The sequence below is a fragment of the Mustela lutreola genome, chromosome 3 (genome assembly GCF_030435805.1).
Source record: "Mustela lutreola isolate mMusLut2 chromosome 3, mMusLut2.pri, whole genome shotgun sequence".
Classification (NCBI taxonomy): domain Eukaryota; kingdom Metazoa; phylum Chordata; class Mammalia; order Carnivora; family Mustelidae; genus Mustela; species Mustela lutreola.
Genome location: NC_081292.1, coordinates 96,205,472 through 96,232,511, shown reverse-complemented (window position 1 = coordinate 96,232,511; position 27,040 = coordinate 96,205,472). Strand labels below are relative to the sequence as shown.

The 27,040-nt window shown below is 47.3% G+C and overlaps 1 protein-coding gene across 4 annotated transcripts in view; it reads right to left on the bottom strand.

The window, feature by feature from the left end:
• The window catches only part of MYO7B (myosin VIIB), a 104,311-nt gene that overhangs the window by 21,075 nt on the left and 56,196 nt on the right, over positions 1 to 27,040 (bottom strand). For all 4 annotated transcript variants that reach the window (XM_059166512.1, XM_059166514.1, XM_059166513.1 and 1 more), the window contains 12 exons: positions 22,714 to 22,877; positions 20,327 to 20,464; positions 18,030 to 18,182; positions 17,236 to 17,334; positions 15,284 to 15,378; positions 9,864 to 9,948; positions 8,102 to 8,320; positions 6,796 to 6,966; positions 5,751 to 5,960; positions 5,460 to 5,627; positions 2,575 to 2,652; positions 2,293 to 2,420 (listed from right to left, as the gene is read on the bottom strand). In XM_059166512.1, the coding sequence (XP_059022495.1) occupies positions 2,293 to 2,420; positions 2,575 to 2,652; positions 5,460 to 5,627; positions 5,751 to 5,960; positions 6,796 to 6,966; positions 8,102 to 8,320; positions 9,864 to 9,948; positions 15,284 to 15,378; positions 17,236 to 17,334; positions 18,030 to 18,182; positions 20,327 to 20,464; positions 22,714 to 22,877 (1,708 nt within the window). The remainder of the gene's footprint in view (positions 1 to 2,292; positions 2,421 to 2,574; positions 2,653 to 5,459; positions 5,628 to 5,750; positions 5,961 to 6,795; positions 6,967 to 8,101; positions 8,321 to 9,863; positions 9,949 to 15,283; positions 15,379 to 17,235; positions 17,335 to 18,029; positions 18,183 to 20,326; positions 20,465 to 22,713; positions 22,878 to 27,040) is intronic.

Below are 27,040 nucleotides of genomic sequence, written 5' to 3'. Positions count from 1 at the left end.
GCTACTCCTGATGGGAGAGAGAAGAGACAGGAGCTGGGAGTTATGTTTGGTGCAGCAAGCATGGACGGGCTTCCTATTAATAAGAAGGGCTTCCTTCTTATTTGAATAAGAGGATGCTATAGAAGAAGTTGGGGCTCAGGGATCTTGATGGGATCCCACACAAGCAGGCAGCCTATCATTCCAGAAGATCCAAGCACTAAGAGGTTATGGTATGTTCAATTAGGGGCTAGATTTGAGAGCAAGTCTCAATGATTCACTGAGAGTGTCAGCCGCAGCTAGAGGACAGCATGGTATGGAAGTGCCTCTAGAGGTATCTTAAGAACCCACAGTGCATCACATTTGGACACAGCTTATACATGCCTGCCATCTTGGAGGGTATGGTGGCCAGTGAGGATTAACTATGAGAGAACTACCAATAGGACTAAGTTAGAAGGGTTGCTGAGTTGGTGTCACATAGGCAGCTAAAATTGAGGTAGGAACCCTATAACGTTATTGGCTTGAACAACCAGAGGACAGAGTTTGGGGTACCCAAACCCAGCAGTTGAAAGTGAGAAGGGAAATCCTGGAATGAAGAGAACCAAAGAAGAAGAGTTCTCAATTTTGCATATAAAAATCTTCCTAAATCTCTGTCTGGCCCCTGATCTACACATATGTAGGGCAGGCTCCAGGAATCTTAGCAAAGACAAAAATAACTGACTAAGGATTCCATCTACTACTTACTACGGGAGACAAAATTTGAATCCAGCCAAATTAATTGGCTGCCAAAACAAAAGTCAACACTCTTTGAAAGATCATAACAGATTCCGGAGTCTCTAAACATATCACCCTCAGTGTCTACGATACAACCCAAAAGTAATATGATAGGGAATAATAGTCCAGTACTAGATGTGTGAGGAAACAGAAAAATATGACCATTCCCAAGAGGAAAGGCAGTCAATGGAAACTGACCCCAAGATGACCCAGATATTGGATTTAGCAGAAGAGGTTTCAAAACTATTGTCACTCCTTGAGGACACAAAGGGCACTATGCTTATAGTGAATGAATGAACAGGAAATCTTGGCAGAGAAACAGAAACTATGTAAAGAACCAAGTGCAAACTCTAGAACTTAAAAAATATATAACATCTGAAATTTAAAAAGTTTTTTTTACCTGGGTATAACAGCAGATGAGGGTAGATAATAGAAATATCAGTTAATCTGAAGATAGATCAATAGAAATTATTCAATCTAAAGAACAAAGAGGAAAGAAAAGAAAAAGGGAAAGACCCCTAGGGACCTGAGGGATGATATCAAAGAGTCTTACATATGTTTAATTGGAATTCAAAAGAAAAGAGAGAGAGAGAGAGAGAAAGAGAATAAAACAGAAAAAAGTACCTGAAAAAATTCGGCTAAAATTTCCCAAATTTGGTAAAAAAAAAACAACAACAAAAAAACCCCAAAATATATAACCCCCTAAAATATGTCTGTATCTGAAAGTAGTATATGTATTTCTTAAAATTTATATGAAAAGACATTCTTATAGAGCAATATATATATATATAGAGAGAGAGAGCGAGCAATATATATATATATATTATATAAATGGGCAACTTATTTATTTACAGGGCTCTGCATTAAAGTCCATTATAAAATGAATCAGGGGCGCCTGGGTGGCTCAGTGGGTTAAAGCCTCTGCCTTCAGCTCAGATCGTGATCTCAGGGTCCTGGGATAGAGCCCCACATTGGGCTCTCTGTTTGGCGGGGAGCCTGCTTCCCCCTATCTCTCTCTCTCTGCCTGCCTCTGCCTACTTGTGATCTCTGTCAAATAAATAAATAAAATCTTAAAAAAAAAATAAAATGAATCACTGGGCACCTGGGTGGCTCAGTGGGTTAAAGCCTCTGCCTTCAATTCGGGTCATGATCCCAGGGTTCTGGGATGGAGCCCCGCATCAAGCTCTCTGTTCAGCATGGAGCCTGCTTCCTTCTCTCTCTGCCTGCCTCTCTGCCTACTTGTGATCTCTGTCTGTCAAGTGAATAAATAAAATATTTAAACATAAATAAATAAAATAAAATGAATCACTACTCCATGATAATTCTGTTCTCCTAAAATTTGCTTTTACTCATGAGTTTTAACACAGACCAAGTAGAGAACCCTTAATGGTTATAATATCTATTGCACTCAGACCTAGGCTGCAGGCCCCAGGCCAGGGAGCAGGGAGAGGAAAGGGTGTCTTAGAAGGCAGGCAGAGGAGGAAGCTGCGGCCCTGTGGGGTCTGGTGTTCTAAATGGGGTGAGGTGGGAATGGGGACTGACCTGAGGTTGGGTCGCAGGATAGCACAGCCCACGATGAAGTGCACCTTCTCCAAGTTGGACATGGGTCTGTCTGAGATGGGGCCATCAGGCTCAAATGCCTCCTCTCCAATATTCAGCTGGCTGGTTACCTTGAAACCCAAAGGAGGCTATCAGGAGAGCTCTGATGCTCCCCATTTGCAAAAGAGGAAAGCAGGCACAAGGAGGGAATCCAAAGCTTGGGATCCTGTGGCAGGCCAACAGCAGGGCTGGAAGTAGACTAAGGCCCCATTACCCTGAGCTCACCTGGCCTGTGATCCTGGAGGACCGTTTTAGCTTCATGGAGGAGATGTCCTTGCTCCCTCTGTCCCTGCGGCTGGGTCTCTGTGGAAGGAGACAGTTCCTGAGGGAAGGTGTGCCAGGCCAGCACTTTGATGCTGCTGCTAACCCCACCGTCACCTAGACAGAGTTAGTGTCCACCTTCCCAGCCATTTCCTGGTGCAGTTTACAAAACTGCATGCAGTCCTCTACATCTTGGCTGAGCTTTGTAACACTTACAAAGATGCCCACCCTCTTCTTCACGTCTGGGTCAGGAAACAGAGGCAAGGGGAGGTGAGAGGCTACACAAATCTACTCACATAACTGGCCCTCAGGGAGGGCTCCGCACCATTCTGATTCCAAAGCCCATACCAGTAAAGCCCTCCAAGGTAGGGCTGGGTTTGAGCCCAGGTGTCCAGGATGGCCCTAGGGCATGGTCATGCTCAGTGAAAATTTCATGGATGATTTGGAATACCCTCTGCCCATTGCAAGGTGGGGGCTCTGCCAGAGGATCACGAGTCCCACCTTGTCCTGAGGGCATCATGGGAAGTTTCTGCCAAAATTAGAGCTCAGTGTGGGACTAGGCTTGGGTTGAGATCAGTGGGGGTTGGGGTAGAACTGGTTTGCTACACAGGGATGGGCAGCGAAACACACTAGCTATCAGGTGAGGGTGGGCAAGGCTGGCTTGGCTGACTGCTCCTGTGGGAGGCACAGAACAGGTGCTTAATAAATGTGCATAGGAAGAAAAACTTGGTACGTCACTCCTGGGAGGTCCATTCTGCTTCCCACTGTGCTCACTGTCCAGAGGTGCAGAGTGGATGGACTACCACCCAGGGTCCCTTTCCTGAATGGCCCCCAGTGATTAACACCCCCTTGTAGTCCCACCCACCACAGTATGTGAATTATGAGATTAGGCACTGCAGTTTCCTTAGATCTCTTAGGCTGGGAAAGTCCTATCATGAGAACACTGGGGCAGCCCTGTGGGCAGGCCCGTGTGACAAGGACCTGAGGCCTCCTGCCAGCAGTTGTGTTAGGAAGCCATCTTGGAAGTGGATGCTGGAGCTCCTGTCCAGCCTCGAATGACAGCAGTCCTGACTGCAATCTCATGGCAGACCACTAGCTAAGATGAACCAGCTAAACTGCTCTTGACCCTCAGAAACTGTGTGAGATAATACATGTGTACTGTTTTAAGCTGCTAAATTTGGGGGGAGTTATTTGTTACCCAGCAACAGATAATTAACATGCTCTGCAAAGCCAATGCTTGTAGAGATCAGGGCTTAACTTGGGCAACTTCCTGTGTAACTCCTGGACCAGGTTTGGCCACGTGATCTCAAGCTGCAGACTCCCCTGGATTTCTGTGCACTTAGTTTGCACACAAGACCCTGCAGATGTCTGAGCAGAATCCCAGACACTGGATGTATGGAGAGCTGTGATATCATGATTTACAGTAAGAAATATGTATTTGTTTGTCATCCCCATTCCTGGGTGGAGCTCCTGAAACCCTTGGTATTTCCTGCAACAAAGGCATCTTTGTTACGTTAATGGACCAACTTTTCTAAACACCAAAGGATGGGGGTTGGTGGTCAGTTGAACCAACACTGTGATTGGGGGACTGGAACTTTCTGTCCCCTCCCTCCCACCTCCACCTTTGGGGAGTGCTGAGGGGCTGGTGATTGAGTTTGATCACCAGGAGCCAATGATTTATTCTTCATGCCTCTTAGTAATAAAGCCTCCTTAAAAACCCAAAAGGATGAATTCAGAGAGCTTTGGGTTGGTAAACACGTGGGAATTTGGGGAGAGTGGAAAGCTGGGAGAGAGCATCCAAGCTCCACCCTCTGCCCAATCTTTGCCCTATTCATCTTTTCCATCTCGTTGTTCTTGGGTTATGTCCTTCTATAATAAACTGATAATCTAGTAATTAAAGTATTTCCTTGAATTCTGTGAGTTGCTTTAACAAATTAATCAAACCCAAAAAGGGGGTCATGGGAACCCCTGACTTGTAGCGTGTGGGTCAGAAGCACAGGTGGCAACCCAGACTTGCGACTGGTATCTGAAGATGGGGGTGGTCTTGCAGGACTGAACCCTTAATCCAGGATCTGACACTGCCTCAGGCCAATAGCATCCCAGTTGAGTGGAATTGTGGCACACCCCGCTGGGGCTGGAGAATTGCTTGGTGTGGGGAAAACCCGCACACACTGGAACTGCTGTCAGAATTATAGGCCGTCCTGGGGCTCCTGCTGCTGGCGGGTCCCAGTGCTGTCACTGCTGTGTAATTCCTTTGAACTATTCTTGGTAAGTTCCATTAAGATTACATCATGCAACTGAGGCCTTGGGAAGGACTTCTGACCAAAAGTGGATGTGAATGACCCTTCCATCAGAGGGCAAGATAGACCACAGTTCAAGAACTTGGTCTTTGAATTCACTAAAATGGATTCAAAGCCCAGTTCTGTCACACATACTCACTGTGATCTGGGCACAAGTCTCTTCACTTCTTTGTTTCTTTCGCTGTAATAAACTCACTAATCCCTACATCATAGGGTTGGCTCCCCTGGGGATTAACTGAAGAGGAACAACTGGCAGACAGCACGCTGTCCATCAGTAACACCACCAGTTGTTACCACTGCTCTGTGTGTTTGAACTCTGTTCACATCAAACCCAAGACCCAGAGCCTGGATGGCCCTTTTCAGTATAGACTGTATCACTCAGGACTCCTGGGCATCATGCTCAGGAGGTCCTGAGCTCAAGTCAAGGGTTCAGTGGTTGACACTCACTCCATGTCTTGCCCACTTCCAGAGCAGCTTCCATGGGGCCTGGGGCCAGGGAGTCACCTGGGCTCTGCCCTGCCCCGCCCCCTTGCACCTCGCACCTCGCACCTGTGTGGATACATGGAGCTGTGGAGACTGGGTGTTGTTCTCTTTGCCCAGGGTGTCATGGATCTGCCGCATCACTGAGCCCCCACGCAGGCTGTTCCTGGAGAAAAGCACTGGCTCCGGAAGGTCCCCCATGAACCTCAGGATGATGCTCCACACGGCTAAGGCTGCCTGCGGGAAGGGAGACAGAGGGCTCGGCTAGAATGAAGGGCCCACGGTGCCCCCTCCCCTTCCTCATTGCCTCCAAAGCAGGGGGTGGCCTGAGCCACTAGAAACCAGAGAGCCACTGGGTACCGAGCAGTCGGCATCATCCTCGTGGTAGAGCAGCGGGTATCGGAGGGGCTGCCGGATGTGTGTGTGGCTGGCTGATTTCTGGAAGTAGGTTGCAGCAAACTTGGGAAAGGTGTATTCGGCCAGGCTGTCCGTATCGTCCTCCGGTTCCTCTACCATGGGGACTGCGTCCAGGTCAACCTCGGGCAGCTTCTGGGTCTCCGTTTCCAAGTCCTGTGTGCCAGTGAGGGGGAAGGCCAGAGGTCAGCTGTCCTTTCAGATGCTAGCTGGCAGGGTGTGCCTCTCTGGAGGCCAGGGAGCCCCAAGCTAGTTCTGTCTGAGTATAGGCTGGGTACAGCAGGAACCACTCCTCCCCCGTGTCTGAGACCTTTTCTACCACCTCACATCGTCAGTGGGCCCCTGGTGGGCTTCTCCTCCTGCAGAAGTGGTCTCAGCTGCCCCGACTGTGCAGCCTGGTATGTGTGTGTGTGTTTGTGTGTGTGTGTGTGTGTGTACATGCTTAGGGGAAAGGCATGAGCACCTGGAGGGGCAGTGGTGGGGGTACCTAGTTCACTGGGTCTCAGGGCCCAGAGCTGAGTATGGCAAGAGCTCAGGGGACCTGCTCCCCTCCTGGCCTCCCTTCTCCCCTCCGCCCCTCCCCTGCCCCACACACCGCTGTCAGTGCTCATTAGTTTTCAGTGTTCATCAGCCCCCAGGTCACAGTCTGCAGAGCAGCAGCTGCAGGGTGCTCTGAGAGAGGGGGTCGAATACAGGGTGGGAGATACTGCCTGGTTGAAAGCCCCAAAGCATTTGCATGTTAAAGGTTCTAGGAAGTCTCCTAGGTAAGAAACCTGCTTAATTTGGAAGGGTCTTCACACAGAAACTCATGCTCCCCTTTTCTTTGCTTGGTAACCAGGCCTGCAGAACACACTTCACTGTGTCTTCTGCCAGTTCCCCTAGCTGAGTCTTGGCTTCTCCATGAGCCTGGAGGCTGACCGCAGTCAGGGACTGAGCAGCATCCTCGCATCCCCTGCCAGGCCGGACCCCTGAACGACAGGGCCCATCTTACCTCAAAGCGCTGTGGGGCTGGGCCCTCCTGCCCACCGATCATGGAAGGGAGGAAACCGAACACTTGCTCCACCATCTCCGTGTCTGTGATGGTGTCATAGATTGACTTCTGCTTCCTGGTGGGGAGAGCACTTGGGCTCTTCTGCTCTTCAGCTGGGATGACCAGAGGCCCCTGTGCATACACCCCATGGAGCAAGGTCACCATAGGGCCAGCAGATGCAAGCACCTCACTGACCTCCTCCTGACGTCATTTGTTCAAATCAGTAAGTTTTCCTCTAAAATCCTAGAATTTAATAGCTAGTATGACTAGAGATGAACCACCCTGGGCTTTTTGTTTCCCATGAGAATCAGAGGTCCAGAGAAGGAAGGCTGCCTGAAATGGTCCCTGAGCTATTGCCTCAAGCCCTAGGGGCCCCTAGAACCTAGCTTCCCACCTGGTCCCTTCATTCAAGGCTCCACTAGGACAGATCCCTGGGCCTGTACTAACTAACGCACAGGTGAGGCTGATCTGTGGTGTGTCTGGCACTACATGGGAGCGGAAGCCTGCTGTGCACATGTCTGAGGGTCCGCTGTCTTACTTGTCCTGACCACTGCATGCACTAGTAATGTGCTCAGCAGTCCCAACTTTCATCTCTAGAGCAGGCGTAGACTTCATCCTAGCCTTTTCCTTATCACAGTTTCCAAATGAGCAAGTACTGAGGAAAGAGATTGACTCTCAGGTGCCCATTGGAGGAAAGGGGATCTCAAGGGTGAAATTTCAAAAGGCAGGGATGTGCACCTTGTGCCGCTCCCCAGCTCCCTGCCCATCAACCTCTCCTGCCCAGACACTCCAAGGCCCCTCTTGGAATTTTTCTAACCCAGAAGTGTCATGCCATGGCCCAGTCACCCAGGGGTCTTTGCCCTCCTCCACGGAGCTGTGGTCACCTATAGCTCATCTGGCCCTGGTTTCCAGTGTCATTCAGGGAGGGACCAGTCCTGCTGAGAAACTGTCCCCAGGGCTAAAAGGAGGAGACCAAGGGTCTCAATTTCCAGGTTCCAGGTATATTATTATATGTGTTGCCGAAGCGAGCACCACGTTCCAGGTATAAGACCATCCTGCTGACATGATGCCTTTTCTATGCCAATCCTACATGCTCCTGGGGGTGACCTAGGTGTCCCAAATGGCGTGAGGACCTGCTGCGGCAATAACTCTAGACATGGAGGGGATAGGAGTGTCTGGTGAGAGCTCAATGTTCATCCCTCCTGACTGCCTCCTGCTATGGGCCCCAGTCAGCCCTCACCGGCCTAAGAGTGCACCGGTTACCTACATTGGCTTTCTGCTGCCAGAAGTTCCGCCGGGCAGCCATACCCCTGGCATGCGCCTGTATGACCACCACTGCCCTCCTCTTGGCCTGGACTTGCTGGCGCACAAGGTAGCCCCTGAACAGCGCCTGCAGCTGGACCATCCTCTGCCGCATGGTCTGGTACTGCTTTGCTAGCAGCTGGCTCCGGGCAATGGCCTGCAGGCGCTCAAAACCCAGGAGGATCTGTGGACACAAGAGGGACAGATGCTCAAAAAGGAGTCCTGGGCCCAGCAGGGCAAAGAGCAGGGAGAAGGCCTTCCCCAAGAGACAGAGAGAAAAAGAGGCAAGTCATATGCCCCAGGAGACCTTACAGATAAACTTCACAGTTATCTGCTTTTTGGCAAAAGGTTAGTGCTAAAATTTTATGCACCTACAAGCATAAGCATATTAAATGAGTTATTACTTGCAAAGCACTTAGAACAGTCCTTGGCATGCAAATAAGTGTTAACTAAGTATTGTTAAACGGCATAGATAATAAAGTGCTCTTCTGGTGGTCAGTGATTACAGAATTGGTTTGGAGGTCACATGAGTAATGGAATTCCAAGGGGACTTGCTTATCACACCTAAAGCTAAGTCCAGCCAAATTGTCAGAAGCTAGGGTACCTGTGTGGACGCTATGGCTGGCTTCATTAAGCTAATCTCTGGGATCTTTAAAATTAAGAGGAAATAATAAATTGATAAACACCCATTTCTATGCTGCAAACATGCTTTGGTGCACAGTAGTCCCTGAGCCCCTGGAAGAGTCTTGCTGGCTTCTCAAAGACCAACCCAATGGGTGCCGGGTGTGTGGGGTCATGCTTCATCCTCCAAGCTTGGAAGTTCTACAGACCTGCATCCAAACCCCAGCTCTACTGTTTACTAGCTGTGTGCTCCTGGGAAAATTATTTAATCTCTCTATGCCTCAGTTTCTTGACATATGGGGTTGGTTTAAAAAGAAATAAAACAATGCATGCAAAGCAATGGTTCTAAGTAGCTTTTCCATCCATGTCAGCTGCCATTACATGCTTTGTGAGACAGTATATGGGCAGGCCTGGGGTCAAATTTCAAAATGCTAAGATGTGCATCTTGTTGCTGTTCCCCTGTTCCCTGCCCTCCAGCCTCTCCTGTCTGGACCCTCAGAGGCTCCTCTTGGTATTTCTCTGCCCCTAAAGCATCATTCCACAGTCCAGTAACCAGGGGTCTTCACTTTCCTCCACAGAACTCTAGCTTCTCATAGCTCATCTGGTCCTGGTTCCTTGAGCCTGGTTTCCTGGCCCTGGTTTGTTGATGTGACCACTGCATGTCCCAACCACAGTCATATCCTTGACAAAGTCACGCGGTCAGGTGAGGCCCAGTAGGGCGTGGTTAAGGTTGCTCTGGTTCTTTTGCTGAGCAGACACTCACTAGCAGTGACTGTGGCTAAGAAAAAAATTAGAAGAGCTCGAAACAAAGAATAATCCATCAACCTACATTGCTGCCGGCAAATTGGGAAAAGACAATCATGATGTGATTTTAGAACAGGCTACCTCGTTCTAGCTCTAGAGACACCCAAAATTCTTCAAGAGAACACACTGAAGCCCACAAACCATGTGACCTGAAATGATACTAAACAGGGAGTGTGTGGAGCGCTGAGGAAACAATCTGAAGTCTGTTGTAACGAGTCAGTGATCGGATCCTCCCTACCTGAGCTCTCATATTCACATGAACAAACTTTCAGTGGAGCAGCCTCTCCAGTGAGTTCTCTCACCTGCTTGAAGTTCCGCCTGTTGTAGTGGGCCCTCCATCCAGCCTGGAGGGTCACAGCTGCCTGCCTCTGCCTCAGGAACTCCTTCCTAGAAGGAAAAATGCAGGAATATGCGTGCAACAACCTCAGACATTTCAAAGCCTTTAGGGGAAAAATGATTTGAAGGGAAGAGGGATAATGAAATGCCAGGGAAAATGAATATTTACATTATTTCTTTCCCAGAAGCCTTTATAAGCCAAAGACACACATGTTAAGAACTTAAAATATTGCCAACTACTCAAATTTGTGACTTAGGACAGTCTAGTTTTTTAGAGCAATCAGGAAATTTTCCCTCATTTTTTACAAAGGTCTACGAAAGGATAAAACTTTTTTTTTTTTTAAAGATTTTATTTATTTATTTGACAGAGAGAGATCACAAGTAGGCAGAGAGGCAGGCAGAGAGAGAGGAGGAAGCAGGCACCCTGCTGAGCAGAGAGCCCGATGTGGGACTCGATCCCAGGACTCTGAGATCATGACCTGAGCCGAAGGCAGTGGCTTAACCCACTGAGCCACCCAGGCGCCCAGGATAAAACTTCTTTCTTTTTTTTTTTTTTTTTTAAAGATTTTATTTATTTATTTGACAGAGAGAGATCACAAGTAGGCAGAGAGAGAGGGATGTGGGGCTCGATCCCAGGACCCTGGGATCATGACCTGAGCCAAAGGCAGAGGCTTTAACCCACTGAGCTACCCAGGCACCCCAGATAAAACTCATTTCTAACTTTTTACTCATTGCCAGACTTCTCCTGATACTCTGGCCAGTAGCCCAGGTGTCTGCTAGGAACCAGGTCAGAATCCCAGGCAAGGACTCCTCTCTGGAGGCAGGTCAAAGCAAGAAGGCAACCCCCCCCCCCCCAGGCCCTGGTAGCCTGGGTACCCTTCTGTAGGGTGGAAAGGGGCTGAATACAGAGAGAGTAACCTGAAACCTGACCTCTGGGGAAGTGAGCTTGGTGCATATAGATGTATCCTTTATCTCATACTTATCTGAGTTTCCTTAGCACTTTTAATAATTTCTCAGGATATTTTCTTAGGCTTAAGACAGTAGATCTCAACTATATTAAAAACCTTCTGGGAACTTCAATATTTATTGATGTCTAGGTCCTACCCAGTTTAATTAAGTCAGAATCTTTGCTGATGGGTCTGGAGAATATCTATCTATCTATCTAATATTTTTTGGTATACAGGCACATAGAGTATAAATATATCCCTAGGTGATTCTAATATGAGGCTGAAGTAAATAATTATCTAAAATAAAGATAATCTGTTTCCTTTCTAATACTTACACTAGTGGTTCTCAAATGGGGGTGATTTTGCCCCCCCCCCCAGCTCATTTGGCAATGTCTAGAGATATTTTGGTTTGCTATGACTGGGGCTTGGGGGAGGAGAGTGCCCCTGGCATCTCCTGAGTAGAGGCCAGGAATGCTAAACATCCCATAATGCCCAGGACAGCCCTACAACAAAGATTTATCGAATCCAAAATGTCAACAGAGTTGAAGTTGAAAAACCAGAATTTTTTATCTTTTCTTTACTATTCTTATCTAATTGTATTGTCCAGAAGAACAAGAACACTATCAATTATCAATGATGATCACTTCTGGAAAGATGGAGTAGACATACTTTTTCCTATTTCTCCTGCTGACTACAACTAAAAACCCTGTACATTTATATAAAACAAATATAAGAAGACTGAAATGTGGAGAGAAGAAGGCAGGCCAGTTAAGGATCTCAGATCCAAGGAGTGACACAATGGTAACTTCCCTGGGTTTTCTTTTTACCTCATATTCCCCAGAGCAGGAGCTGACGAAGTCAGTAATTCAGAAATGACAATGGAGACAGATCAAAAAGCCCCAAGGAAAGCCTTCTCTTTCTACCAGAAGGATCAGGGAAGGGGCAACTTAGCAAAACAGAAAACTTTTAAATAAAAACCATTCTACTCCAGTGAAAAGCCACAAAACAACTGTGGTCCCAGCCCCACTTACGCCAAAAAATACCAAGTAGGGAGCCTAGATTTCTGCCCTTGCCAGGGTCATGTCATAGAACGCTGAGTGGGAAGCCACCCTTGATGAGTAGTAATGAGCCCTGTGTCAGTGGAGACCCCTGAGGAATCCTGGATTTCCATCACCACTTGGCAGTAATGGGCTGTTCTATGAGAAACTCAATTGAAATACAGGTTGAAAGTAAAAGGATGAAAAATATATATCAACTCTGTTGACATTTTGTAAATAGTAACCAAAATAAAACAGGAGTGGCTGTATTATTATCAGAGAAAGTGGACTTCAGAGCGAAGAAAATAACCAGAGATAAAGGGGGATATAGCATGAAGATAAAACGATAAATCCACTAAGAAGATATAGCAATCCTAAATGTTTATGTACTAAACAACACAGCTGAAAAATATATGAAGCAAAACATGATGGAACTAAAATGAAAAATGGGAAAATCTGGGGCACCTGGGTGGCTCAGTGGGTTAAGCCTCTGCCTTGGGCTCAGGTCATGATCCCAGGGTCCTGGGATCAGCTCTCTGCTCCGCAGGGAGCCTGCTTCCCCCTGCCCTCTCCCTGCTACTCTGCCTATTTGTGATCTCTCTCTGTCAAAAAATAAATAAAATCTTAAAAAAAAAAAAAGGAAAATCCACAATTATGCTTAGAGACTTCAATACCTCTTTCTCAATAATTGGTAGAACAAATAGGAAACAAATTAGCAGGAATATAAAATTCAATATCACTATCAACAAAGATCTGACACTTTTAGAACATTCCACCAAAGAGCAGAATATGTATCATTTTCAAGTGCTCTTAGAATATATAACACTATAGTTCATATCCTGAGCCATAAGGGAGATATCAACATTAAAATAATTAAGCTCATACAGAGTGTTTCTCTAACCACAATGGAATCAAACTAGCTATCAATAATAGTATGATAACAGGAAAATCTCCAAAAACTTAGAAACTAAACAACATACTTTTAAGTGTGAACACATGGGCCAAAAAGAAAGTCTCAAAGGAAATTGTTTTAAAAATGAACTGAATAAAAATGAAAGAACAATATATCAAAATGAATGAGACATAACTAAAGCAGTGCTGAGATTTGTAGCATTTTACACTAGAATAGAGGGAAGGTTTTGAATCAATTATCTATGTTCCCACCTTAATAATCTAAAAAAACAGAGTAAAATACACCCGAAGGTAGAAGAAGAAAAGAGACAGTACAAAGAGCAGAAATCATTGTAATTGAAAACAGAAAGAAAGAAAAGCAATAGAGAAAATCAATGAAATCAGAAGCTCGTTCTTTGAAAAGATCAATAAAATTGACAAACGTCTAGCAAAACAAAGAAAAAAATACACAAATTGTCAATATCAGGAATGAAACACGGGTATCATCATAGATTCTGCAGACATTGAAATGATAATTATAGAATACTACAAATAACTCTATACATATAAATTTGACAACTAAGATGAAATGGACTAATTTCTCAAAAAGCACAAATTACCACAAATCATTCAATATGAAATAGATACTTTTGATTGCCCTTTAACTATTAAGGAATTGATAATTAAAAACTCCCCAGAAAGAAGTCTCCAAGCCTAGATGGTTCCACTGGAGAATTCTAGCAAACATTCAAAGAATTCACATCAATTCCCCACAATCTCTTCCAGGAAATACAAGAGGAGGAAATACTACTAATTGATTTTATGATGTTAATGTTACTCTGATATCAAACCAGACAGAGACATTACATAAGAATAAAAGGAAAACTATAGATCTCATAAATATAGATGTAAAAATTCATAACAAAATGTTAGCAAATAGCATTCAGGAATATATAAAAAGAACTATATACTATGACCATGTAGGGCTTACTCTAGGGATGAAAAGCTGGTCCAAGATTCAAAAATTCATCAATGTAATCCACCATATTAAAAGGCTAAACAAGAAAAAAATCACATGATCATATCAAATAATACAAACTTTTTAAAAAATAAAATTCAATACCCATTTCTGAGAAAAACTCCCCCAAACAGGAAACTTCCTCAAGTTGATAAAGGACATTTACCAAAAAACCTACAACTAACATTATACTTAGTGGTTAAAGACTGAGTGCTTTCCCCCAAGATCTGAAACAAAGCAAAGTTGTCTGCTCTTACCACTCTTATGATACTGGAAGTTCAGGCCAGTGCAATAAAGCAGAAAAGTAAATAAAAGACATAAGATTGGAAAGGAGGAAGTAAGACTGTCCCTATTCACAGATAATGTAATTATCTACATAGAAAATTTCAAGAAATCCATAAAAAGTAAGTGGTTGTAGGAAACAAAGTCAACACATGCAGATCAATAATATTTTTAGATTAGCCATGAACATATCAATGCCAAAATTAAAAATACAATACCATTTATAATGTCTAAAAAAACCCCAATCTATAATGTCTCAAAAAAACAAAACACATACAGAACATGTATACCAGAAACTAAAAAACATTGGTGAAAGACATCAGAGAAGATCTAAATAAACGGAATTCACGGGTTAGGGAACTTAACATGGGGGATGTCAATTCTCCTCAAATTGATATATAACATTAATTACGACCAAAATTCCAGCAAGAATTTTTTGTAGGTATAGATAAAGACTTTCTAAGATGTATATGGAAAGGCAAAGGACCCAGAACAGCTAAAACAATTTTGAAAAAGAAGGTACTAGGAATCAGTCTATTTGAAGACTTACTATGTAACTACAGTCAACAAGACAGTGTGGCACCATCAGAGGAACAGATACATGTATCAGTGGAACCAAACAGAGAATGCAGAAACAGATCTGCATATATGCCCAACTGGTTTTGGACACAAGTGTAAAATCAATTCACTGAGAAAAGGATGGGACTTCCAATGAATGATGCTGGAGCAACATCCACTGGGGAAAATTTTTTAAAAAGAACCATAGCCTAAGTCTCACATGCTAGACAAGATTTAACTCAAAATGAAAATAGACCTAAATGCAAACTGTAAAACATAGAACCTTCTAGAAAAAAGACTGGAGAAAACCTTCAGGCAAAGATCTTAGATGTGACACCAAAAGCATGCTCCCTGAAGGGAAATTGGATAAACTGGACTCCACCAAAACCAAAAATTTTGCCCTGCAAAAACCCTCTTAAGAGAACTTAAGGAAAAACTATAGACTGGGAGGAGATATTTACAAACCACACATCCAAGAAGGACTAGTATCTGGAATACATAAGTAATTCTCAAAACTCAACAAAGAATCCAATCAGAAACTGGGCAAACAATAAGCACAGATGTTTCACCAAAGAGGATATATATATGTGGCAGACAAGCCCATGAATAGATGTGGGTGTGTGGTTTGGGAGGGGGTTGGGGAGAGCCAGCACCTCCATTTGTAGCCTCGTACGACTCTCTGGATGTTGACTGCTGCCTTGTCCAGGGCCTGGCTCCTTTGTACCTCCAGCAGAGTGTCCTGGTTATCCTGGAACAGAGGAGATCCCAGCATGTAGCTGCCTCCACTCATCTGCACACCCTACCTGGGGCCAGGACCCTATCTCCAGAAGGAGCATATGTGCTCCCAGGAGGGCAAGAAGGGGAAGGGGGCCCTCAGATTGATCCTGATGTGGCTCAGACATAGGAGCTGTAACAACACCCCTATTTCTCAATACAAGAACTTCCCATTTTAGTTCTTTCTTCTTGTTTATTCAATCTGGCAAATTTATTTCTACCTTTGAGTAGAAATAACTTCTTCTTGCTAATTCTACTTGATACTTCTTGGGTAACAAGTGGGCAAATTTTCCCTGAAGGTGTGTTTCATTTTCCAAAATTCATGTGAAATATCACTCAACTTGTAGTAAGATTCATGCTTGTTTCAATAGAAATATATTTCCCCCAAGCTTTGAGTAAGATTCAAAGTGAGCTGATGAGCCGCATTTGCCCCTGAGCTGTGACTTTCTCTGGCCTCCCTTTGTACTTCACCTGGATCACTGTTTCCTTGGGATTGCCATGCTAGTCCCTGTAGGAGAAGGACCATCTTTGTAGAAAAGAAAGCAGCTTGGTCGTTTGGTGAGTGGTGAGGAGAGGCAGGAGCTTGGTGGCCTCTCCCACCTCCATCAGTTGCATTAGGCAAGCACTGAGCCTCTTCCCAGGGGGGCACAGGGGACATAGAACTACACATCAGACCTCTGATGGTAGCCTCCAGGAGCAGCCAGGGAGGGAGAGAAGTGAAGCAATGGGCACTGTCCTCCTGCCCTCCTTGACCACCTGCCCACACCGACCTCCCCCCTGTGGCCCTCAACGTCTGTCCCAGCTTCCTGGACAGCACCCTGGGAATTCTCCCATGTCTTCCCTCTGCCAGCCTCACTTCCCCAGTGGAATCTGAAGCCCTTCTGCTTTTTCCTTCTTGTCTAAGTCCAGAGCCCCAGCACAGGCCTGGCTGATGCATGGACAGATGAACAGATGGACGACTAGAGGGTCAGGGCAGGGAGGTCCCTCTGGGAACAGAGAGGCTGGGTAAGCAGACTCTGTGTGGAAGTAGAGGGAGTGGAGGACTCAGGAAGGGGTGGTAGGGATGGGGTGGGGCTTGGGAGGCTGGCAGAGCATGCTTCTGGCACTGACCTTCTCTTCTCCCTCCTCTTTCTCTCTTTGCTCACCCACCCAGAGCTTACAAGGCTAGCGAATGTGGAGTTTCTCTCCTCAGTCGCTCTTGACCCAACCTGTGGTCCTGGAGGGCCCAAAGGCCAGGTTCAGGGGCTAGAGCCTGTTAGCCACAAGCTGTTTCTGTGTGACTTGGGCCTTCCTGTAAGTTGTGAGAGATGGAGGTAGGAAGTGGGTGGTGCAGCCTGGACGCGTCTGCCCAAGGACAAGCTCTTCTGGGGTGAGGGGGAATCAGCAAATGGATTCCCTCTACTGAAGCACTAGATCCCAGGGCTCTAAAGAGGTGGAGCTTCCCCCAGTCTGACTTCCCTGGTCCGGCTCCTAGCATAGAGAAAGAGGCCTATTCTCAGGGACTGTGGGAGCCTACCCTGAGCTCCTTCTTGCTTCTGCTTGGTGGCTTGGAGCAGCTCCTCCTTATCCTCAGGTCTGGCCTTAGATGCCCCACTCTGAGAAGCCTCCTGGACTTCTGCAGGCTGGACTGAGCCCTCCCCCTGCCTTCCTTCCTGCCTGCCCCCTGCATGGCTCCAGCATGGCTTTCTACAACAGGGATGCCTCAGGGTGGGGGCCAAACCTGGAATAGTCTCCCATGGCATTGGCTCAGGATGGGTGAGGGGATGCTACCTGGTGGGCATGGGAACAGCCCCAAGGAGGAGACCGAGGACCAGCACATTCAGAAGCTCACCTTCAGGAAGATTTTGGTCTTTCCCACTTTCCACTCTTTGTCTGTTCCCAGCCACATTTCAGCAATGTGCAGAGTCATCTGGCGAGCTTTGTCTCGAAGCTGCCAAAGAGAAGACAGGAGTGACTCAGGGGAGTTGGAGCAGCCCCCCAACCCCACCCCAAGGTGGAGGGTGGAGGGTCCCTTCTCAAAGGCTTTCTGGGATTCAAGTCTTCCTCCTCTCTTGGGTTTCACCATCAGTGTTGCTTAGCAAGGACACAGGCTCAGGCACTTCCAAAGAAGGATGGGGCCCAAGGGAGCACCCAGGACCTGGAACATCAAGGCCACCATGCTTTACAGGCCTGGAGACTCGGTGTGGCTGTTGGGTACTTGCGCAGTCCAAAATTCAGGACTGTTATTTGAGGAAGGATGGGAAGGACCTCCTGTCTCAAATAGCAATCCAGCCACACATCATCTCTCCAGCTTGCTACCATGTGCTTTAAATCGCAGACACCTACTAGAACCAACATATCCAGCCACTGGCCTCATCCAGTGAGTGTGACCATGTGAGCCTCTAGAGGCTCCCTCACTTCCAGGACACCCAGGGAGTGAGACCTGGGGCGGGAGGAGATAAGAGGAAGGGAGGAGCAAGGGTCATTGCAAAGCTTGGAGTCTGGGAAGGGACCCTTAGCCTCAGGAGGGCAGCTTGAGGACACCCTTGGGACTGGAGGTTGGGGTACCTGGAGGTGGAAAGGGTTCTGAGGGTTACCACTACTGCCTCTTAGGGCCAGTCTGCTGAGGCGGAGGGCAACAGGCACCTGTAAGCGCACAGCGCTGGGCAGCACCACGCCGAACCTCTGTGAGAACTCTTGGAATGTGTACCGGAGGGGGAAGCCCGATTTGCGGATGTGCACAGTCTCCATCATGCCAGAGTAGCGCAGCTGCCGGATGCACAGGTCCCGGTCGAAGAGCTGTGGGGGCAAAAGAGGGAGGCCCACTCTCTGAGCCCTGGCACATGGTGGCCATGTCTGCGAGGCTCTGTGAGGCAACCCCAGCCCTGCAGCCATCCCCAGATGCAAGACAACTCAACAATGCTTGGTTTGACCAAAAGTCTCTTTTGAAGAGAGAGGTATTTGGTCTGAAGTCACTGAAAAGTCCTGAAAGTGTTTCTGAGGAGATAAAAGTTGATAACATACAAACTGTGACATCCAGGAGAACACTAAATACTTCCCTCATTCTCAGGATAAGCAAAGTGCTATGAATATAAAAGTCATTTGCATTTGTCATGTTAAATGTTTCCTCCTGGCCTTGCCTGTGTTGGAGTGGGCACCCCTGCAGCACTTCCGGCACCATTCTGCTTCCCACAGTGTAGCAGAATGGAGGAATACATTTCCCACCTGGAGTCAGAAACTATTCTAGTTTAGTCTCTCTCCCCCTCCCCCTCCCACCCAAAGACGGGTGTGGCCAACAGGACTATGGGCCTGATGCTTTTCACAGGGGTATGGGGACTCAGCCACCACCCCAGACTCTATATAGTTCAGCCTCTAGTGAACCTCCTCTCAACCTCCAAGCCAGGAATGTCTGGGGACTAGGGGCACACCTTCAAATCTGGAACTCCACCAGGAGCCAGTTACCCACCTGGAAACACTGAGAGCCACAGAAACAACTGCTTATGGCATTTAGTCTTTCGCAACTAATTGATTCCCATTTATTGAGCATTTCCCGTGGGCTCAGTGTTTCTCATTTAATCTTTACAACAGCCCTACCTGGTGGAGTACTTAGCTTCAGTTTAAAAACAGATTCCCTAGGGGTGTCTGGGTGGCTCGTGGGTTAAGCCGCTGCCTTCGGCTCAGGTCATGATCTCGGGGTCCTGGGATCAAGTCCCACATCGGGCTCTCTGCTCAGCAGGGAGCCTGTTTCCCTCTCCCTCTCTCTCTCTCTCTCTGTCTGCCTTTCTGCCTGCTTGTGATCTCTCTCTGTCAAATAAATAAAAATAAAATCTTTTAAAAAAATTAAAAAACAAAACAAAACAAAAACAGATCCCTGAGGCTCAGGGCCAACACTCCCAAGTGACTTAGCCAGGTTTAAACACTGAGCCTGCCTGCCTACCCCCGCTTCCCTCCTCCATCGCCTTCCCTCTGCCCCCTCCCTCGCCCCTCGCCCCCCAACCCCCGCCCCTTTCTGTTCCCTCCCCCCCTGCCCCCTCCCCTCCCTCTTATAGCAGCCTTGGTCTCTGAAAGACTTGTGGAAACAGGAACATCAGCCTCAGGCCCCGCCCTCCATCTCACAGCTCCGCAAGCAGGAGATGTGGGTGTGGGCAGAGAGCCTCCGGGAGCACAGTTATTATCTAAATATAGGTATTGTACCTCTAAGGAAGGTACATTCTAGATTTCCTAGTTCAGTCCCAATTTTCTATAGTTTCATTCTATTAAAAAATATAATTAATGTAATATTAATTTTTCCCCTTATAAAATATTTTGAGTCATTTTATCTCCCTTGAGATGACATCTCCCAGTTTGGGAGTCTTGAATTTCAGCCTCTGGGTGGGATCCCCAAGCCCACAGATCTGGGACTCCTGGGCAGGCACCTGGCTCCCACTCCACACTATATATATGCGGATAAAACCACTCTTCAAAGAGCTGATTGGCCAAGAGCCGCTTGGCCTCAGGTCTTGGTGACCATTGGCTTGTCAGCCTCTGACATTCTATTACCAGTTGCGGGCCCCTTAGCGCCTTACTGAAAGGGGTTTACACATGCAGATTTGCCAAAACATCACGTACAGTTCTTGCTGCTTCCACCCCCTCCCTCAGGCAGGCACAATTCTGACTTTACAGAAAACAGACTCAAAGAAGTAAATCACCTGGCCAAGTGCACACAGCCTGAATGGTGGACTGAGACAGCAGAGCTCTGGGTTATCGAAAGCCTAGCCAGTCACTGATCTTTCAATGGTCTAGACTGGTCACCTTACTTCAGTGTCCCCATCTCTAGAATGGGGGCAGAGAGCTCTCATGCTGACCAGGCCCACTGAAGGGAGAGATGTGACCCTAGATACCATCAGACTCATCTAATAGATGCCCCCTCCCTCTCCCGCATGCCCCTAGCCTCCCCTCATTACCAGCGGCTTTTTGTACTCGTTGGGTTTGATGCAGCGGATGAAGTAGGGCTGGCAGCTGGTCAGGATTTTCATCAGCTGGTCCAGGGACTTTTTGAACTGGCTGGCCAACGTGGAGGGCCGCTTGCTGGGGTCTGTGGACTGCAGGCAGAAAAACAGGCATAAGTGAGGGGCTGGGCAGCTCGGCCTGGGGCACAGCTGACCCAGGTGAAGGCTTCTGCCAAGGTCCCAGATAGGCAGGGCTGCATTCTTTCAGCCCCTCATACACTGGCCCATCATAGGTTCTGGTGGGTAAGATGGGACAAGGTATCCTGTTCAGGGGTGGGGGTTACTCAAGTGGGGTGTGCAAGATGATACAACAGAGTGGGAAAGAATATGAAAACTGGCAACATTCACTTTTTACCTCTACCCTTCTATGTTTTTAGTTTTTGTATCGGTTTTGTATGTTTTTAAAAAAATGTTTTATAGTGCACATTTTAAGATTGTAGTACATGTATATTGTTTTATTTTATTTTTTTTAAAAAAGGTTTTATATATTTATTTTTGACAGAGAGAGAGACAGTGAGAGAGGGAATACAAGCAGGGGGAGTGGAGGAGGGAAAAGCAGGCTTCCCCCTGAGCAGGGAGCCCTGACAAGGGGCTTGCTCTGATACCAGGACCCTGGGATCATGATCTGAGATGAAGTCAGACGCTTAACGACTGAGCCACCCAGGCACACCCATGTGTATTGTTTTAAAGTAGATGTGACAAAATTATGGATGCAAGAAGAAGCCAGCGCAAGTCCCCAGCTGGCTCAGTGTGTGCTTTGTGCAATGCTGATCTTGGGTGATGCACTCTGATCAAACTCTTCCCAAGTCAAATGCACCCTAGCAAAGGTATGTAGTGCCAAATTGCATTAATTGGTGACACAAGTCTTACCACTTCTGAAAAGAGGATGCAATCATCAGCACCTTGTAATATCAATGGGCAGCATTTTCTTGTTGTCCTGGTTTGTAAAATAATGTGCATTTCCCTTGCTGTCCTCTTGTTCCCTGAAATCTCCAGGACATTCTTTGCCCCCCGCCCCACCCTGCAGAGCCAGGACAAGCCTGTACTCTGGCCTCAGGTGGGGAGAGTTTAGCCTGGCTCAGTGAGACACAGGGTCCAGCCTGGCTCCACCTAGGTCCAGACTGGGGCAATTCCTGCCCAGCCTCATGGCTCCTTGGTGCCTCCCCAGGCCTGCTCTGCACATGTTGGGTCCTGAGGTCTCTGGAGAGGCCTCCTCCAGAGGTCAGGTGGAGCACAATGAAAGGTCAAGGGCATCTCATTGTGGGAAGTGCTGAATGCAAGGCACAGAGTGCAGTTTCCTCAGTCTATACTCCAATTCCCGAACCACTAGCAGCTAGCCCTGCTTCACTGGCCGGGGCTAGACGATGCATGAGGCTTTTCTGGAATAGTCATTCTTAAGGGGTGGAAGCAAGGCAAGGAGTGGGTGGGCAGACCCTCACCCTCCCAGGAAATCCTAGGCTGCCCTGAGGAGAACTAGGGGCTCTCTGCTGCCCACTTTCCTTGTCAGCAGCCCTTAGTGCTTCTGCTGCCACAGCACACACCCCATACCCGCCCACACACACCACACATAACACACACATCCCACATACATACCATAAACACCATAGCGCACACACCCTCATACACACCACACACCCCATGCACAGAAAACATACATACTGTACCACAGATACATACATGTCACTACATGTCACATATCACATATACATGTCACGCATGCCATAGCACACATGTGCACACACCACAAATCCCATACCATACACACATCTCGCACACCCCACATATACTACCCTCCACCCCCCACACCATACACATACATACCATATGTACTATAGTACACTCCCCCACATACCACACATATCTCATACAACAAACATATACCCATACACACACCACAAACACCACATACATCACACAAAATACACCCCCAACCCCAATCCCCACACACACCAAATACCACATACATCACACATACTCCCCACAGACACTGCACAAAACACACGCACTGTACACACATACCACACAATACACACACCACACACACACACACACATACAACATATGCACAGAGATCAATATAGAAAAATACAATGAACGAAAGCAGATGTGCCCCCACCGGACCACCACACACTTAGAAGCAGGCACATCCACAGGTACCTGTCCCCTTACCGCCATCCACACAGCAGTAGCAGTACCCCACTCCTGTTTTACACTCACTTCTGGCCCCTGAATAAACAACTGAGACCCCAGGTGATAGGTCTCTGTGCATGCACGTCTGAGTCCCGAGGCCCTAAGGGCTGAGAGACCCAGAAGGCACTGGCAGGGCACCCATGGGAGCCCACCTTGAAGAGCTGGCTCCCTGTCTTTGCCTGGATGATGGTACCATGGCCCAGTTTGGTCTCTGCTGACTCCAGCTTGAATATCTCCCTCAGGAACTTGTTTTTGGAGGAGTAGACCAGGGTGAGGATATCTGTGCTCAGTACATCTCGATTCTTCTCCAGGAAGCCTGTGGGAGAAGGAGAGCCCACCTGCAAGCCCAGTTCAGCCATCCCCTCTGACCCACAGGGGAACAGAAAGCAATAAGGTGGGGACTCCGGTTACCTCAAGATGCCCGGAGGAGCCCCCACCGAAGCTGCCCTCTCCATCCCTCCCTTGATCTCCCTGTCCAGTCAGCAGAGCTCCTTGCACCTGGGGCCTGAATTCAGCTCTTCCCAGCACCAGTGTGTCACACCACATTTAAACTCTCCAGCCCCTGCACCCACCATCCATACCACAACCCCCTGTCTAAGCCATGGCCACTTCTTCTGCTTGAATCACAGCCCACCCCTCTGCTCTCTGTCCCACACTTCTAGGCTCATGGCCCGGGAACGGACCATCCTGGAGCTGCACGCTGCTGTGTTACTCTGCCTGAACCCATTCTCTGCTATCAGAGCATGGTGGCGCCTCATCCCCTCCCTCATCTCCTGGGCCCCCCGTGGCCCTGTACCCCACTGGTGCCAAAGCACCCCAGAGGCTCCAGCTCTCCCACACCTCCAGCCCCCACCAGCTGCTGCTGGACACTCTTTCCTGCTTATCCAGCTGAGCCAGCTCCGGCTCATTCTCAAGACCAGCTCAAGCACTGTCTATTCCAGGAGGCTCCTCAGGGCCCTCCTGGGGATCCCCTGGTCTCTGTGGGACCTTTCTCATGGGCCCTACTACTCAGGTCAGGGGGTGGCCTGAGGACTTTTCCTCCTCTTTGCCAGCCAGAGCTCTCCCTGGGTGCACGATGGACAGGAGTGCCTCAGGTCCGACACCTCCAGCCATAGCCATCACAGTAACTGCCAAGTACACAGCAACCAGCTCCAGAGCTGACCAGTGGCCATAGCAGATGGTGCATCCCTTCATGATACAGTTTAGGTCTCCCTGCAGTGAGATGGCTGGGGGCTCTCAGGAGGGCTCTGGCCCACTAAATTTCTTGGTGACCTTGAGCAGATCTGATTGGGGCAACTACTTATTCATAAAAAGAAGCTACAAAGAAAAGGAGTTAAAGGACAGAGTGAAGAAGCCTCCCTCCCCCACCAGTAAGCCCTGAAAATCTGGCAGCCTGGTAATGTCCAGAGAGCTTGTAGTCTGGAGAGGGAGGCGTGGCCACTCCTGCCCTTGCCCCTGAGCCCAGACAGCTCTGGGAGTATCTGCATACAGCCCCAGCCAGCCAGTCTATGTGAGTGTGTTGTTGGTGGCGGTGGGGGGGGGGGGTGTTACTTCCAATGTCCTGCAAAACCTGCGTAGGGGGGAAGCTACTCTGCTCTTTCTGGGAGCCCAAAATGGAAAGAGGGAAGGCATTTATACCACTTGTCTTACTGGCTGAAGGATAGGTTTGTGGCTCTGATCAGGAGGTCCTTAGGGCACATTTCCCTTCTTATTATGAGTTCAAACTGCACAGGTCTTGGGACAGAATGTATCCCTTTAGGCAGTGTGTGAATGTGTGTGTGAGTGTATGTGTGCTCTCTAACAGAATGGGTTTAGGAACCAAACATATCTGTGCTTGCTAAGGAGGATCTGAGGGCCTGGTAGCCCTGGCCCCTCCACCAGCCCTGCTCTGCAGTCCTAGAAGGTCCTACTAGGGCCAGAGTTCCCTCCAGCAAGAAGACTGAGAATCCAGAAATTGAGGAGGGGGGGGCATTGTTATGGGGCTGAGTTGCATCCCTCCCAAATCCATATGTTTTTATTCTAATTTCCAGTATCGCAGACTATGACTATATGTAGAGATGGGACCTTTACAGGGGAGATTAAGTTAAAATGAGGCTATTTGGGTGGCTGTAATCCAGTGTGACTGGTGTCCTATATGAACAGATTAGGACACAGATGCATAGAGACACTAAAGATGCCAGAAACATCAGAAGGAATCACCCACAACTTAATCTTGGACTTCTGGCCTCTAGAACCATGAGGAAGTGCATCTCTGTTCCTACCTGGGAAAATTTGATATGGCAGTCCTAGCCAACTATTAACAGAGGCATGATTCTGGGCATGGGTAAGAATGGACATGCCCTAAAATGGGACACAGGATCACCGAGAAGGTGATGAAGAAGAGCTGCTTCTCAAAACCAGGCTGGTGAGGGTTTGGGGTCTGCTGTAGGGCTACACTCCTGGGACATCTAGAGTTGACCCCACAAGGGCATGGCCCTGAGTTTCCTCTCCCACTGTGCCCCTTTAAGTCACCCCATCTTTTACGGGGGTGCTCTGTGCAAACCTGCACAGCCTGATTGGGGGTTAGGGAGACTGAGTTAGGGGGAAGGAAGCCGATTTTCCCCACCTCTGCCCCCAGTGCCTGTGGGGGGAAGGCACTGTACCAGGAGCTCCAGGGCACCATGAGGACTCACAGAACTGGGGGTGACAAGAGCGAGCATGTGCTGTGCACACAAACGCTTTTCCCAGCTGCATGCTGGGGAGGCTGCCCTCTGCAGATGGAGGATGAGCAGACACTTGGTGGCACTCTGTGCCTCTCTAGGCTTAGGCAGAGCCTCCCCTACTTGGGGAGTTCTCAAAGGGAGGGGTGTACTGAGGCACCCCAGGCTCAATCCCCCAGTAGGCAGAGTAAGTGGGGCTTAGTTCATCAGCATAGCATGGCACCCAAAGAAAAACTAGCAGGCTCACCTTTAATGAACATTAATAGAATTTTCCATTCAGAAAGTCTACAAAGAAGCTGTCTTGATCATAGCATACACAACAATAGTTTTATGTCACTTCAAATAATAAAAATTGGCCTTGAATTGCCGATGGAGGTTGGGATGGACTCAGTGTATTATATTCTGGGACCTTGCAGGTCCCGCTAGCTCTGGTCTCTCCCTTTCTGAAGAGCCCCAAAGCCAGGGCCAGGTGGGGACAATGAAGGAGCCACCACCTTCTCATTCTACAATAGAAATGATCCCTGATCTCCCAACACCTCACCTCTTCTAATGTGAAAGTGTCAGTCCCTCCTACTGCCTTGTTTCTCCAACTGAAAAGTATGCACAGATCATCCCTGACTTTGAGTTTCCAGTTATACAGACCAGAGCTCCTCCTCATTTCTCCATATGAGCCACAGAGATGCTGCTATGGCTTCCTGACCCATTATCCTGACCACAGCTGCACACTGACTACCTTTCTCATTTTTCGAAGAGCACCAATAGATTTAATCACCCCAGGCCTCCAGTCAAAACTCCAGTCAAAACCATGCCTGAGCCTATCTTAGCATAAATAAAAATTAACTCAAAATGAATCAAAGACCTAAATAAAAAGTTAAAACTAAAGAACTCTTAGAAGAAAACACAGAGGTAGATCTTGGGTCAGACAGTGGTTTTTTAGTCATGACACCAAAAGCATGAACAACAAAAGAAAAAATAGATAATTGGACTTTATCAAATTGAAAAACTTTTGTGCTTCAAAGACACTATCAAGAAGTGAAAAGATGACTCAGAGAGCAGGAGAAAACATTTGCAGATTACATATCTGATAAGGTACTTATATCCAGAATAAATAAAGAACTCTTACAACTCAATAATAAAAAGACAACTAATTAAAACATGGGCTAAGGGTTTGAACAAGACATTTTTCCAAAGATGATATACAAATGAACAATAAGCACATGAAGAGATACTCAAGGCATCAGGGAAACACAAACCAACACTACACTGAGATACCACTTCAAATCCCCTGGGGTGGTAACATAAAAAAGACAGGCAATAGCAAGTGGATTTGGAAAAATTAGAGCCTTCATACATTGTTGGTGGGAATGTGAGCTGGTACAGTCATTACTCAGAAAGATAAATATAGAATTACCTATATCAGTATATATACTGATATATCCTATATATCCTATATCAGTATATATACATATATATACTGATATACCACAAAGAAGTAGAAATATTTGCCTACGTAAAAACTTGCATGTGAGTATTCATGGCAGCAATATTCATAATAGCCAAAAGGTGGAAACAATGCAAATGTTTATCAATTGACAAAGAGATAAATGAAATGTGCTATATTCACACAGTGGAATATGATCATACTGCAATAGAAGGAAATAATTTTCTGATATATATGAGTTTATGGACGAACCTTAAAAACATTATGCTAAATGAAAGAAGCCAGCCACAAAGACCACACATTGCACTGGGTCCATTTCTATGAAACGTCTATAACAGG